Source organism: Nuphar pumila, chromosome 1 (genome assembly GCF_984573655.1).
Source record: "Nuphar pumila chromosome 1, dmNupPumi1.hap1.1, whole genome shotgun sequence".
NCBI lineage: Eukaryota > Viridiplantae > Streptophyta > Magnoliopsida > Nymphaeales > Nymphaeaceae > Nuphar > Nuphar pumila.
In genome coordinates, this window is record NC_143249.1 from 128,326,879 (window position 1) to 128,341,915 (window position 15,037).

General features: G+C 40.0%; 1 protein-coding gene across 6 annotated transcripts in view; it reads left to right on the forward strand.

Moving 5' to 3' along the window:
• Positions 1 to 14,731, forward strand: part of MEE13 (myosin heavy chain-like protein) — a 144,346-nt gene extending 129,615 nt beyond the window's left edge. For 3 of the 6 annotated variants that reach the window (XM_089998746.1, XM_089998762.1, XM_089998786.1), the window contains 4 exons: positions 3,906 to 3,979; positions 12,563 to 12,754; positions 13,712 to 13,805; positions 14,271 to 14,731. In XM_089998746.1, the coding sequence (XP_089854872.1) occupies positions 3,906 to 3,979; positions 12,563 to 12,754; positions 13,712 to 13,805; positions 14,271 to 14,567 (657 nt within the window). In that variant the 3' untranslated portion in view covers positions 14,568 to 14,731. The remainder of the gene's footprint in view (positions 1 to 3,905; positions 3,980 to 12,562; positions 12,755 to 13,711; positions 13,806 to 14,270) is intronic. The other 3 variants (XM_089998753.1, XM_089998770.1, XM_089998777.1) reach the window with 2 other exon arrangements.
• The last annotated feature ends 306 nt before the right edge of the window (positions 14,732 to 15,037 follow it).

Below are 15,037 nucleotides of genomic sequence, written 5' to 3' on the forward strand. Positions count from 1 at the left end.
ATGATGAAGAAAGGTGTTTCTCTCAAGTACATTAGTATAATTAAAGATATGTATGAAGGAGTAGTAACCAATGTCCGCACTTGTGGAGGGGTGACAACCAATTTTCTGATAACGGTTGGGTTACATCAAGGATCTGCTTTAAGCCCTTTCCTATTTGCGATAGTGATGGATGAGCTTACGAGATCAATTCAAGAAAATGTACCGTGGTGTACGTTGTTTGCTGATGATATTGTTTTGATTGATGAGTCTAGAGCTGGGGTTAATGCTAAGTTAGAATTATGGAGACAGACATTGGAAGCTAGAGGTTTTAAGTTGAGTAAGAGTAAGACTGAATATATGGAATGTCGGTTTAGTAAGCAACGAAGTAGTGATGGGAGTGTAGTGAAGCTTGGTGAGCAAGAAATACCGGTGAATGATTATTTCAAATATTTGGGATCCATCATTCAAAAGTATGGAGAAATTAATGGAGATGTAAATCATAGGATAAAGGTTGGGTGGATGAAATGGAAAAGTGCAACTGGAGTGCTGTGCGATCGTAGAATGCCATTGCGGTTGAAGGGAAAGTTTTATAGGACGACTATTAGACCCGCTTTACTATATGGTACGGAATGTTGGGCTACCAAAAGACATCATATTCAAAAAATGAGTGTAGCTGAGATGCGAATGCTTAGATGGATGTGTGGAAATACAATAAAAGATAAGATTCGGAACGAGGAGATACGTAAGAAGGTAGGTGTTGCACCCATTGAAAATAAGATGCGAGAGAATCGTTTACGGTGGTTTGGACATATTCGGCGAAGGCCTAATGATGCTCCAGTTAGAAGGTTGGAGAAATGGGAAAATATATTAGTTAAAAGAGGTCGGGGTAGGCCTAGGAAGACTTGGATGGAGATGATAGGAAAGGATATGAATGCTTTGAACCTCACCGAGGACATGGCATTGGATAGAAATGATTGGAGGAAAAGGATTCATGTGGAAGACCCGAAATGAATTTCTTTTTTGGTTCATATCGCTGACCCCAATTGTTTTGGGATGAAGGCGTAGTTGTTGTTGTTGTTGTACACAAACCCACTAAGGGGCAATCAAAAGCACATAAAGTGCTAAACCCACAAAAGGGTTAAGCCAAAAGGCTAAACGAATATCTCTTTATTATGAAAAATAGAGTAAAAACCCTTTTACAATGGAGCTAAAGCTCCCTCAAGAATAATGAAATACAAGGGGAAGACCCCTATTTATAACCCTTTAGAGGAGCCACATAGGGGGCTCCCAAAGGAGTCGTTGGGAGCCCCCAACGACTCTTTTGGAGAGCCTCCCTGGGTGGCACAAACCACAAAAAGAAGAAAAGAAAAATAAAAAATAAAAAATAAATTACTCATATTCCAAATGGAATATGCGTAAAAATACATGAAATGACTAAACTACCCCTATGGCTAATAATAGAGAAATATATATTTTATATATATAATTAGGTAGATACATATACATATATGTATATGTATCAACCTTTATATATATAAAATATATATGATTACACTGATTAAGGAATATATTTTAACAAAGGGATGCAGCAGGATCCGATAGCACATCTTGTTTCTCTAGCACAGGCAGGGAAAACTCGATGATTTTGGCTACAGGATGGCCTCCTCGTGACAAAAGGGGGACGCATTTTCGTGCCGCGGTGGAGAAGCCTCCGCCGAGAACTGCTTAAGGAGTGCCATGATACACTATGGGTTGGCCATCCTAGTCAAGAGCGGACCTTAGCACTCCTTGAGCGCGGCTACTATTGGCCGCAGGTGAGGGATGACGTTTAGGGGTATGTGCGGACATGCCTCATTTGCCATCAAGATAGGGGGATAAACAAGAAGGCTGCCAGTCTCCTTGAGCCTCTGTCAATTCCAGAACGTCCTTGGGATAGCATCTCCATGGACTTTATTGTTAGTCTGTCAAAGGTAGATGGCCTCAGTTCTATTTTGGTTGTAGTGGATCATTTCTCAAAGTATGCCACCTTCATCCCAGCTTCTAAGGAGTGCCCTGCAGAGTTGTTCTTAAAGTATGTGGTGAAACACTGGGGCATACCAAAGAGCATCGTGAGTGATGGCGATGCTAGCTTCACGGGCAAGTTCTGACGTAAAGTATTTTGGCTACTTGACTCTGATTTGCTGTTTTCAATAAGCTTCCATCCGCAGACAGATGGACAGACAGAGCACATCAACGAGATACTTGAGCAGTACCTTAGGCACTTTGTCAGTGCCAATCAGAAAAATTGGGTGAAGCTCCTTGACGTGACACAATTTTGTTACAATGTACAGAAGGGTGAATCTTCAGGCCACAAGCCGTTTGACATAGCCACGGGGCAACAACCATAGACCCCGCACACTCTTGCCGCACAAGAAAAGGGAAAGCCATCTTTTGCCTATTAGTTTGTTCGGGACTGGCACAAGCAGAATGAGTTGGCAAAGACATTCTTACACAAGGCGGCAAAGAGAATGAAGAAGTGGGCGGACAAACATCATCGACTCGCTGGGTTTCAAGTTGGGGACCAAGTGTTGGTGAAGTTATATCCAGGGCGCACAGACATCTTTCACGGACGACACTACAAACTGCTTAGAAAGTATGAAGGACCCTTCACCTTCACAAAGAAGGTGGGCAAGCTGACGTATAAGCTGAAGTTGCCCCCAGATTTCAAGGTGCACCCGGTGTTCCACGTGTGCAACCTCAAGCAGTTCCATCCAAACGATGGAGATCCAGAACGCAGCGTGCTACAACGCGCTCCCATCATGCAGAGGGCCCCGGCAGCACAACGGGCCGAAAAGCACCTCAGTAAGATCTTTCGTCACAAGGTCAACTATTTGAGCGAAGTGAAGAAATATCTAGTGCAGTGGGAGGAAACAGTGGAACTAACGTGGGAGCCTGCACTTCGAATGAACTACCGCTACCCGGCTGAAGTCAGAGCTTACCATGAAACAGATGGTGTCGAGGATGGCGCATGATTTGAAGGGGGGCGCATGTTCCTTTGCGACTTACATTGTAAAGTTGTGCTTAGAGTCTGTTTTGCTTTTGTTGAGTCTGATGTAAGCTGCCTGGTTCATGTGAATCAATACCCCGAAGGGGCACCCGTATGCTTGAACTGTAATAGCCTTCGGGCAAAATTGTGAATGAATTAAATGCGTTGAGCTTTCTTTTGTTCACCCTCGTTGTGATTGCTTCTTGTGATTGTAATTCTTCTCCCTCTATTCTCTCTTGCTCTCTTGCACTCTGATTACGAGCTTCCGCAACCGGCAAGCGAGCTGACAAGTAAGCTTGTGGCGGTAAGGAAGGACCGTCGCACAACGCTGGCCCATTGAAAGAAAGAGACCCGTGACAGCAATATTCCTTTGAATAAAAAAATATTGATAACTGCTATGTATGGCTTTATTTTTTCCAACTTAATCAATGCTGAAAATTCTTTCTACCTGTGCTGTTCATGTTGACTTCTTTTGTGGTTTTACTGCGTCAGCATTTTTGCTGTATCTTGCTAGTTCATGTAGCAAGTTCACCAAGATTTCTTACCACTGATTGAAATAGGTGGTGCTGACAAGGATCTTTTTGTAAATTTTTTTAGAAGTGCACTTGTCTTCTTATAAAGATTCTTTTACATTGTCAATACATGGAATTATTAAGTTATGCTTAGTGGTACCAACTAAAGTGGATATTGCTGTTGCATTTGAAGGATTAGCAGGGGTATAAGAATTTGAACTTGTGAATGTCCATTAAGATGGAGGACACTAACATCTTTGAAATATCAGTGGCCTGTAAAATTGCATGACATGATACAACTGTTCTATCTTAAATTACTTCCAGATTATTGAATATTCTGCTAGCTGCTGGTGGAAGATTCTCATCTCTTATTATTTTTTTACTTGTAGCAGGTTACTAGTGAAAAGGTGAAGGCCCTTTTGGAGCTAGCACAATTAAGACAAGATTATCAACTATTGCAAGAGTATGGAATTCCTTTTTCTGCATGTAAACATTCTTGGTTAAAACTAATATTAAATTTAAGCTGTAACGGAGATCTTTTTCTGCAAGTAAATATTCTTGGCACTACTAGTAAAATTAAGCAGTAAATTGCCTGTGACTTGCCTTTTCTTTTACTATATCAAGTGCCTTCAGCATTTTTTGCAATCTTATGCTGATTGTTATCTGGCATGAAATATCCTTAATATTTCTTCAACCTGTGAGACTATGTTTTTGACAAGTCTAGAGAGTAAAATCAGATAGAAAAATATGTGGACTTGTGTGCACTGAGAGGAAAAGGGATGAGAAAGAAAGAACACGAAGAAAGAAGAGGGAAAAGTGCACTTCTGTTTTTTCTTCCAAGGCCATTTTATGTACATAAGGGCTTTCATATTATCATATTGACCAAAAATACCCTAAAAAGAAAACAAAAACATAACTATGCCCCTAGGGACTAAAAGGATGGAACTGCCCTTGCAGGCTCATAGAGATGATAGAAATACCCACTATCTTTCTTTTGACACTCCCCCTCTGATGCATACTCAACCTGGGATGGCCTTAGGTCCTTCTACCTTCATAGATTTGGGGCTGTTTGAGTGATGGGGATCACTAGAAGAGGGACACGACTAGATGGGAGATCCTTCTTTGGGCATCAACCCTTGATGGTCTGGTCAACTTGAGAAGAGTTGAGAAAACAAGTTAGAAATATAGAAGGGGAGAGAGGGAGAGGTAGAGTGAGAGGAGAGAGAGCTAGATGTTGGTGTAAGACTGGTGTTTAAAAAAAAATGTTTGGATCTAGGTTGGATCCAACCGGATCCAGGAGGGAAGTCGATCCTGCTGTCGACATCCTCCCCCCGACTTCTGCCCCATGTCTCCCCCCTCGTCTCCCTCTCTCTCATGCCGTCTCCCTTTGCCTCCTATCCATCTCTTCTGTTCACGCCGGAGCCCCCCTTCTCACGCTGGAGACTCGACGCTCCACCTCTCTCTCTCTACGTAAGCCTTTCTCGACCCCAACTCTCTCCCTGTAAGTCTCTGCTCTCTCTCACCGATCCTCCCCCTTCCCCTCTTTTTGTTGGTGGCGGCGACGACATCGCTCGATGCCGCCACCCAGCCAGAAGCAACGACACCACTTGGGTGTCACTCTTCTTGTCTTTTTTCAGAGGTGGCGACACCACTCATGTGCCGCCCTTTTCTTTTTCTCCCCCCTCCTGCACCCGTCCTTTTCGTTCGGGTGTCGCCGGGAGCACCGACACACCTGCTGGTTCAGTAGGTGGCTGGACATCCCCACTCTCTCTCATTTCTGCTTGATTTAGCCGAATACCCTTCGGCCTAACAACCTTTGACAGAGCTCGACCATCCGAGTCAAGCTCCGTCCTTGCCTCTAGTTGCTATTATGGGGGGCAACTCAGCCTAGCTCAGCCACCGCCCTCCTTCTTTATGGAGGTGACGACCACCACTTGATTTGTCCTGTTGTCGCACCACAGGTAGTGCAGCAGCCGACCATGCCGCTGTGGTGACTTCTGACCAGTGGCGCAGGCCATTGCCGCTACTTGCAACGCCGCCTTCACCTACGGCATCACCTGAGGGTGGTATTGATTGTTGTTGCTCCGCCGCACCACCTTCGCCGTTATTGTTACCAGACCTGTAATATCGTGTAATTTCATACTTAGTCAAATTTGAGATTTCTGAAAATTTGTCTAAGTGTTAATTGATAAACCTTTGATATTAGGAATATGTTAATTGAGTTTGGGCTTGGCCCAGGTCTCATCAACAAAGTTTAAACGAGCCAATTAAAAGACGATAAAAAGTTTTGTTTTCAACCCTAAATTCAAGTTAAATTCAAGCGAATTTTGAAGGCAAAATTCGAAGTATATACCGTTGGGTGTGCCTCAGAATTCTGAGTTCAATGGTATTTTACTTTACTTAATTTGGGCTACGGTTGGCCCGAAAATCGCAAATTTTCAAAAAAGGCCCTCCTTAATAGGCCGGGTTCGGATTTGGATTGGACCCAATACATATGATCCAAATTAGTATGGATTTGGACTCAGTCCAAGACCCATACTAATTAGGAATTGATGCAACTTAGGATTCAAATGGATTTCAGATATTGATTTGGATCTTAGATCCAGATCTTGATCCAAAATCTAGATCAAATTAAAATACAGCTTTAAATTTATTATAAAGGTTAAATTAAAGTAATTTTGAAGTTAAAAAAACTCCCAGAGGAATAAGGCACCCTCTGGAAGCTTCTCGATATTTAATTATTAATAAATAATTAATTTATTATTAAGTTATAATTAATTATGAATTTCAATAATAGCTAACTAATTTCGATAATAGTTATGAGAAAGGCTTAGATTAGGGAAATAATCTAGAAAAAAATAACTACTTAATGAATTAGAAAAGAAAGGTGGAAAAGTCAACAAGGTAGAGTTCAAAAAAAAAAATGGAAAGTAGGGTGGAGAAGGACCCCCAAACGGGAAGTCCTCTCTCCAGCCCACTTTAGAAGGGGGGGGGGGGTGGTGCGTCACCCCCTATTCCCTCTATTTAAACTCAAAAAAAAAAAAAAGAAAGAAAGAAAGAAAGAGAAAGAGAGAAAGAGAGAAAGGAAGAAGAAGAAACCATCTTCTTCTCCAACTATCTGTCGATTTTTTCGGTCATTGTTCAAGCTTCGAAAAGTGTACGGGTGTTCTCTTTTGATTCGGATGAGAAAAAGAGCCTAAGTTAGATTTAGACAATATTTTGAAGGAAACCATAGATTTTTAATTTGGTTACACATGCTTCGATGCATGGAAATCGATATATGCATGCTTGGGGTACATATTTTTTATTCCTATGCTCTTATATATATATATATATATATATTTGGACAGATCTGTCCCATCTGACGAACGGACAGATATGGACAGGTCTGTCCATTGTATTAGTGGACAGATTTAAAGAGGGATGGCTATACACGAAAATGAATGGAACTTTGGAGAAAAAAAATTATATTTTTCATATGGCCTGATATTTTTTTGGGACAGGAGAGACACACAGTCTGCTGGACAGGAAAGTTTGCTATCCAGTCCCAGCTGACGCAGACTGTCCAGTCCCAGCCGACTGGGTCCTTGTCATCATAGAACAAAAAAAAAGGGAAAACACAAAAAAAGATATATGAAAAAAATTGTTTTTTATCATGATGGGCCCCAGCCGATCCACTGTCAGCTGGGCAGTTGACCCAGATCAGGCCCAGCCGACTGGATCGGTTGGGCAGGATATGAGCCCCAGCCTACTGGGTCGGCTGGGCTGAGTCCTATCAGACAGAATTAAAAAAAAAAAATATATATATATATATATATATAAATAAAAATATTTTTCTTTATATAATTAAATTAGCCAGCCCAGCCGACTATCGGCTGGGCAGCCAACTGTCGGCTAGGCAGCCAACTGAATGGCAGAGCCCAGACGACCTTCGGCTGGGCAGGTTCTTCAAAAAAAAAAAAGAAAAACAAACAAACACAGATTTATATTGACAATATAGAGTACTGCTCAGCCCCAGCCGAACCGGCTGAACCTCGGTGAAAAAAATATATAATATGTATATTCTTGAATAAATAACAAAGGAAGAGATATAAAGAAAGTGCTAAGTATGTTCAGGTTTGCATGCAACATACATTCAGATTTTCATGCAATGAATGTTAAAATTTACACGAATTGATTGTGTAAGCTTTTCTTGCTACATGTGCCAAAATTTTTATCATGCTTTTGTATATAACCCTTTTGTACATTATGCATGTCCAGATTGACATACTTACTAGCACGAACATATATGAATAGAACTACACGTTCATATCATGTACCGAGTTTACATGTTTATATGCATAGATGTGATGTCCGTATTTAATTATTGTTATGTCCTGACCTTTACATGATAAATGCCCATGTTATTTCCTCATTAGCACATGATAAAAGTTTGGGTTTTAAGCATGAAAAAATATGAACTCGTACATGCTTTATATGCAGATTTGCATGACTATACTTATTCAGATTTTTGTATGATCATTTCCGGACTGTTATACATGTTTTCATGGGATTATTTGCATGTGTCCTTGCGCCTACCAATGCTGTCCTGTGTGCGAGCAGCATGGTTCGGACTCGGTGGGTATGTGTATTGTACCCCAAGTTTGCCCGAAATGGTTAGAAGAATTATTGGTTAGAATATCCCATATTTTTACGCTTAGTTAAATTTGAGATTTTCAAAATTTTTGCTAAGTATAGAAGAAAAATCGGTAGATTCTCGATTTTAGGCCGATGCTTTTGAGTCTGGGCTTAGCCTAGGTCTCATTGTCAAGGCTTAAACGAGCCACTTAAAACGTGAGAAAAGTTTTATTTTCAACCTTTAAATTCAAGCGAAATTCAGGTTATTTTCGGATGAATTTTAGAGGCAAAATTTGAATTATATATCATTGGAAGCGTCTCGAAGTTCTGAGCGTAACAATATTTTACTTTCCTTGATTCGGGTTACGGTTGACCCGAAAATCGCATTTTTTCGAAAAAAGAGCAATTTGTCGGTTCGGATCCGGATTTGGATCGGACCGGATCGAATGGATTTGATCCAAATTAATATGGATCTGAACTCTATCCAAGACCCATATTAATCTGGTATTGATCCAGCTGCAAAACCTAATTTTTGAGAGACAGTAAACTTTTTTAGAAAAATCCCATAAAATACAGGAAGATAGTAGATTCCTCCACGGATCTACTGTATTTTACAGAGGGTGAATCAGATCTCCCACGAGGGAGATCTCGAATCGCCAAGTCTGCTACAGGGGGATTTAGCATTTCCACTGGGTTTAAAACCCAGTGCTGTTCTTGATTTTTTTAATGGGCTTGCTGAGCCCAAATTGATTCAAATTTTTGGCAGGAAATCATAGACAAAGAATCACGACTATCATAAAATTTTCAGGATTTTTGAACGAAAAATCTTACATGAAATCATAACTGGACTACACGCATGAATCAAAAACCTATAAATCTTAAATCAAATGCTAATGAAGGCTATATTACATGAATAAAGCAGTTATCTAAATAATGAAATGAACCTAAATATGTTAGTAATCTACATGGAAAATGATAAAAATAAAACCAACAAGGAGGCATAGTGCATTTTCGATATGGCCGTGGGAAAGAATGATCCGATCCATACATCAGATCGATCTTCTTTCCTTGATCGGCATCTTGTTGTGACTTATGAAGCAAGGGCTGTTAACCATATGAATCTAGCTTTAAGTTAGATTCATATACTAGATTTAAGATAATGATAAAACATAAAAAAAAGAAGAAGAAGAAGAGGGAATCGTTTTACCTTGGAAATTTCTTGTAATAGCTAAAGGGAGGCTGCGGCAATGGGGAAACTTGCATCGGTGGTTGAAGCTGTGTTGCCTTGATGGAGGTTGCGGTTGGAGGCTGGAAAGCGCCTTTACTGTGATATGGTTGGAGTTGCTGCTCCAATGGAGGTCTTGAAGATGGCACCAACTGCTGCCAAAGTGAAGAAGGTGAGCCGCTGGAGGTAGGTTGCCTTGGAGGAGAAGGAGCTGCAGTTGGAGGCTGCGGATGGAGATGCTCTTGCTGGCTGGGACAGCTGCCAACGAAGGATGCAGCCTTTTGTTGCATAGAAAACATGTGGGAATTGTCCTTTGCCTCTGCGAATTAAGTAGTATGTTGGGTGTAGGCAATATTATATGGCCTCCTTGTCCATTCCTTCCTTGACCTCCCTTTATCTAAAAATCATAACTTTCACGTCCTCACCAATAAGCAATCCCTGTCGCAAGCACATCTTGGGCTCTAACGTTAACATGAGTCTCTTTAGAAAATCCCTTCAAGGTCATCTTATATTTAAAAAGCTTGTCACACAGATCTTAAAATGTAGGTAAATCTCGTAAACACAATAAGAAAGTAACAATCATGTGATAATCGGGCCTCAACCCGCTCAAAGTTGAGTTGTGATAGTCTTCATTTTGTTCAAGTATTTCATGATAGTCATGAAGTTCTTTTTCAATATTTGAAATTCCTTCTTCAAAAACATTACCCTGGCCTAAGAAACTTGTGAATATGTTTGAACAGTTTGTCCCATAACTGTATAGCCGAACAATTATCTGGAATTGTCACAAGCACCTCTTGTGACAGTGTAGAAGTAATATATGCAACTAATGCCTGATATTGTTTCATCCAAGTTACGTACTTTGGATTTCTGACGTGTAATAGAAGATTCTCCCTTTCCATTTTTTACTTTATGTAATATGAATTTTGGAGGAACTGGAATAGAGCCATCCAGATGTCCAGAGAGATCCTGACTTCTTATGAACGGGATAATCTGCCTCTTTAAGGTTCAGAAATTAGAGTTGTTCAGCTTTTCAGACACATGTTGGCTAAGAAAGCTTGAGAAAAGGCTAGATTGGGAAGAAAAGAAATCCATAATCCAAAAGGAGAGAAAGCCGAAATTCAAGAATGATTGAAAAGAAAAGGAGGATGAATTTAGAATTTGTTGGATTCAGAACAGGGATTTAATTTCAAATAAAGTCTGCTGCCTTTTTTTTTGTACGATTAAGATCTGATTTAAACAATGTTCAGTTAGCACGTCACTTTAGATAAGACATTGCGTTTTGCTGAATCACAATGAAAAGAAAAATCAGCCAAGAAGAAGCTGATCAGGAAGATAAAGAAAGGAAATTTAAGAGTAAACAAGAAGCTAATGTGATCTTTTGATATGGAATCATGCCTGGATCAAGATCTAATCTGACGTGATTTTTTTTTTTATAAAGAAATTACGTTTGGATCTGGAAGAGACCAAAGAAGAAAAAGTAGGATATTGAGAAAGCCAATAAGAGGAACATAATGACAAAGAGATTAGGGTTAAACTGTATAAAGCAACCGAAAGAAATAACGAAACTGAGAAAAGGGGCAAAGTCATGATTTCAAGAAAATAGTGTGAACAATCTGGGATTTACAGATAGCCTTACCTAGATCTGATTTGAAATCAAAGGAAAAATGAAAGATTTGAAAAAGATGAGAAGAGGAAGAAGTAGTGATGAAACGAAAGAAAATAAAATACCTTAGGAAGAGACATAAATCTCGATTTTGATAATCATACAAAAGTCACGATCTCCAAGACTGGATCTGCTCCTCTGATATCATGTTACAATTCATAGATCTGATATTCAGTCACACGAAGAGAGAGAGAGAATGAGGAGAGAGCACGCTGTTGAAGAAAGTTAAGATTCATCACATTGAATTGGCTCACCAGATATGTCACAGGGACTCGGCAAACCGGGTATCGCACCCGCGTCGACGCGACGCGACGCGGGTGCGGCACCCGGTGCAGTCAACCCAATCCTAGGTGCATTGACCTGGGACCCGCGCCGGGGGGAGCCCCCAGACTCCCCTTTCTGCAAGGGCAAAAACTCTGAATCGGGCTCCACAACTCATCAGCTCGACCCCTCCCCTGCACAAAAAATACATATATACACACACACACACACACACACACATATATATATATATATATATATATATATATATATATATATATATATATTTTTTTTTTGCCGCACCCCCACACTCCCGCACCCAATTTTTTTGAAAGTGCCGCACCCGCACCCGCACCCATGTGACATAGCTCACCAGACTTCATATTATATATTGGTTGAATACAAAGATTAAGGTACCAAAATACCCTTTTACAACAGGTTTAAATTACAACCCAGCCATTAATGAATATGCTACATGGCTGTGTGTAATGAGCATGGATTGGATCTGGATCCCAGATCCAGACCCAAAATATGAGAAACAACTTCTTTTCATAATATTGGCCTCAAGGATTCTTTACCAAAACATGGTTTCATATTTCCAACATCTAAAACTTCTCAAAAAAGTGGGTTGTCCAAAGAAATCTTCTCAGCATGACATCTTGGGGACACCTGTTTTGGGTCTTGGATCAATCAATCTGAGATCCAGTTCTGTTCCAAAAAATGGATAATTTGTTTTGTATTGTACCAATTGCTGTACAAACTTATTGATGTACAGCAATCATTATTTGATATCTGATGTCTTATGAACTATTTGTATTCTCTGGATTAGCTTCCTATTTAGGAAGATCAATGTAATTTGAATGTTTCATTAATGAACTGGTAGGGGTCTGCCTAACCCCAGTTTGGCTATAAAAAAAAGGTAGTAGTTAAAAGGATATAGGCTTTGCAGAAGCTTTCATTACAGTACAATTCTCAGCAGGTCATAGTGCGTCAGTGATAGTTAAAGCTTTTCATGCAAAATGAGAACATCAAGGCTTCCTTCTTTTCTTTTCCTTTTCTTTAGTAATTTCTAGATGTTTTCATACAATTGGATAAATAGCAGCCACATACTAAGACTGAGATCAATGTGTTGCATTTATTAGTTTTCTTTTGGCAGTCATTACACCATTCATGTGTGTTGCTACTTGCTCCTGTTGGATTTATGTTTGGAGTGTTCCTACGATGGAACTCTGTTTTCATTGCATCTGGTGAAACTGTTATAACTTGGTTCATTCTTTTAGATCTATCCACCATGGACATAGACAGGGGCATCTCTTTGAGAGCGAGGGGAAAATTAGAAGTATGCTCAAAAGGTCATACTTGAAGCATTGGATAGGCTTATCACATGCCCAAGTAAATCGCAGTGTTGCTATTGCAAGTGATAGAGAAAGCCATTCTACCACCACTTCAAATTACAGTTTGGATCTTGCAAGGTGTGTCTGTGTGTGTGTGTGGGGGGGGGGGGGGAGGGTGGGTTGTCTGGTTTGATATTTTATTTCCTTCTTTGCATTCAGTCTTGATGATGCAATTTGACTGCCCAAATTGTTGTTCTGAAGCTAGTGCAAGGCTTCAGCTTGATGTTGCAATTTGTTTTTTGTGTTCAAGTTGTTGTTCTGAAGCTAGTGAAAGGCTTCAGCTTTGTCTGGGAGCTGAACTGTGTTTATTGTTCTCCTGTAAGTTATGTTTTGTAGTCCTGGTTGCAACCCAATATATGATATTTATGTCCACTTCTTGTATCATCTCTCACTCACCGTCTTGTCATTTCCGTCAAAGTTGGTGGAGGTTTTACACTCCAAGTAGCAGTTCTTACATGAAACTACCGTCATAACAACTTCCTCAAGATACTTGTTTCCAACAGTGTAACCTTCTATTTTTCACCTTATGGTTAGCTTTTGCATAGGGTTGCATTAGGCTGCACCAAGCTCCGGTTGGACCTGTCAGGGTTCATGAGGCCTGAAAAAACCAGGCTCAACTCAACCTGGCTTGATAAGGCCTGGTGGCAATCAGATCCATGCACAAAGCTTGCTATTCCATTCTAATCAGGATGGACTTGGGTAGGCTGGGCTCGAGTCATTTAGGAAAAAAAAAATGAAAATGCAAGCAGCTGGAACCCGGTTAGCAGAGTGGGCCTGAACCCTGGTCAGTTGAACTAGGGGACAAACGTGGGACTAGCACAGGCATCCTATTCCAGCAACTAACTTATCGCTACCTGTTTTACTTGACAAACCAAGTTGTTTTAGAATTTTCTTCAATTTCTTCATATCCAAAAATTTGGCCTCATGTTGTTACACTGAAGTGACATTCCCATGTATACCTTTTGGTCTTGTCTTCTGTAGCTCCATATTTGATGCATAAGTAGCTCCCTACTGACATCACAGTCTGTGTTGCAGGTTGAAGGTTGAAAATGCAAGTCTTCAAGAAAGCATCACAAGCATTGAGCACCTTACATCTTGTATACGCAAGCTCCGCCTCTCATTGATAAAGGCATGTTGCTTTTCCTTATCTTCATTCTTTTCTCAGGTGATATTGGACATTTGAATTGTGAATTTTCTCACATTAGAATTGCAAATTTTCTCTTCTTTTGTGGCCATCCAGAATTCCAGCATTCATATTTGAAAACATCATCATGCCTCTTGGGGGGTACACATTCTGTTGATCTAATTCCCCTGTCTGGATTTCGGGGTAGTTGCTGAAACATTGCATAATTTGCCCAACTTTTGCAAGTTTTCCGTATTATTATAAGAAATTCATAAATGTTATGTATGGAGTTTGGACCATGTTTTCGAAAGGGATATGTAATTTGAACAAATGCATGTCTACTCTGGACACTGTTTGGATTTAGAATGGTTTTTTTGTGAGTTTAAATGACTGATCAGTCTCAATTATTCTTTTGGTTTTATGTTTGTATCTTCATGACAGTTTAATAGTTACTGTGAATGCTTGTTGTAGGTTGGAGACTCTAAAGCATGTAGGATGGACAAGGACTTGATAGAGGATCTAGATGGCATTATATTTGAGGTAAATCTTATTAAAACGGCTCTTGGAAGTTCCCTTCCTGTTAGTTGGTCAGCTGAGGATGGTAGCGGATCATTCAATGCGTGTGTGGCAGAAGAGTTGGGAGAAAATGATAAACTAGACTGTGTCTCAGCTGCTGGATTTGAAATGGTGGATCTTCTTATAATAGCAGCGCAGCTTCAAAAGGCCTGTTTGGTTAAAGAGTTGTTGACAGAAAGCGGAACATTCTGAATTGGAATTGAAGATGTAAATTGTATTTTGCTGGTATGTTCGAAGGTCTTGCAAGTTTGAACCAATGTCACAGGAACACACGGTGTAGGGTCTTGTTTCTAGGCGACTGACGCGACATGCCATGTATGTGACACAACATTACTTTAATAATTTATTAATAGTTTTGATAATAATTTTAATAGTTATATGTTTTATGTATTAAAATAGCAAAAACATTTTTATCCATTAACTAATAAAATATCTGTGGCCTCGTGTCCTAATTTTCAAAAAAATTGTGTTCGTATTGAGTCCTGCGTCCATGTCCATGTCCATGTGACTGGTTCGAGCTGCAAATTTGTTTGATTATTTTATATGTAAATACATCCTTTAATGGGCTTGCCTTTTGCCTTTTAGTTTTGGTTTTTTGCTATCAAAGTTGTCCGTCATGCATTCATCACGTTGCACAAAAAAGGGGTGCTTTCTTAATGTTC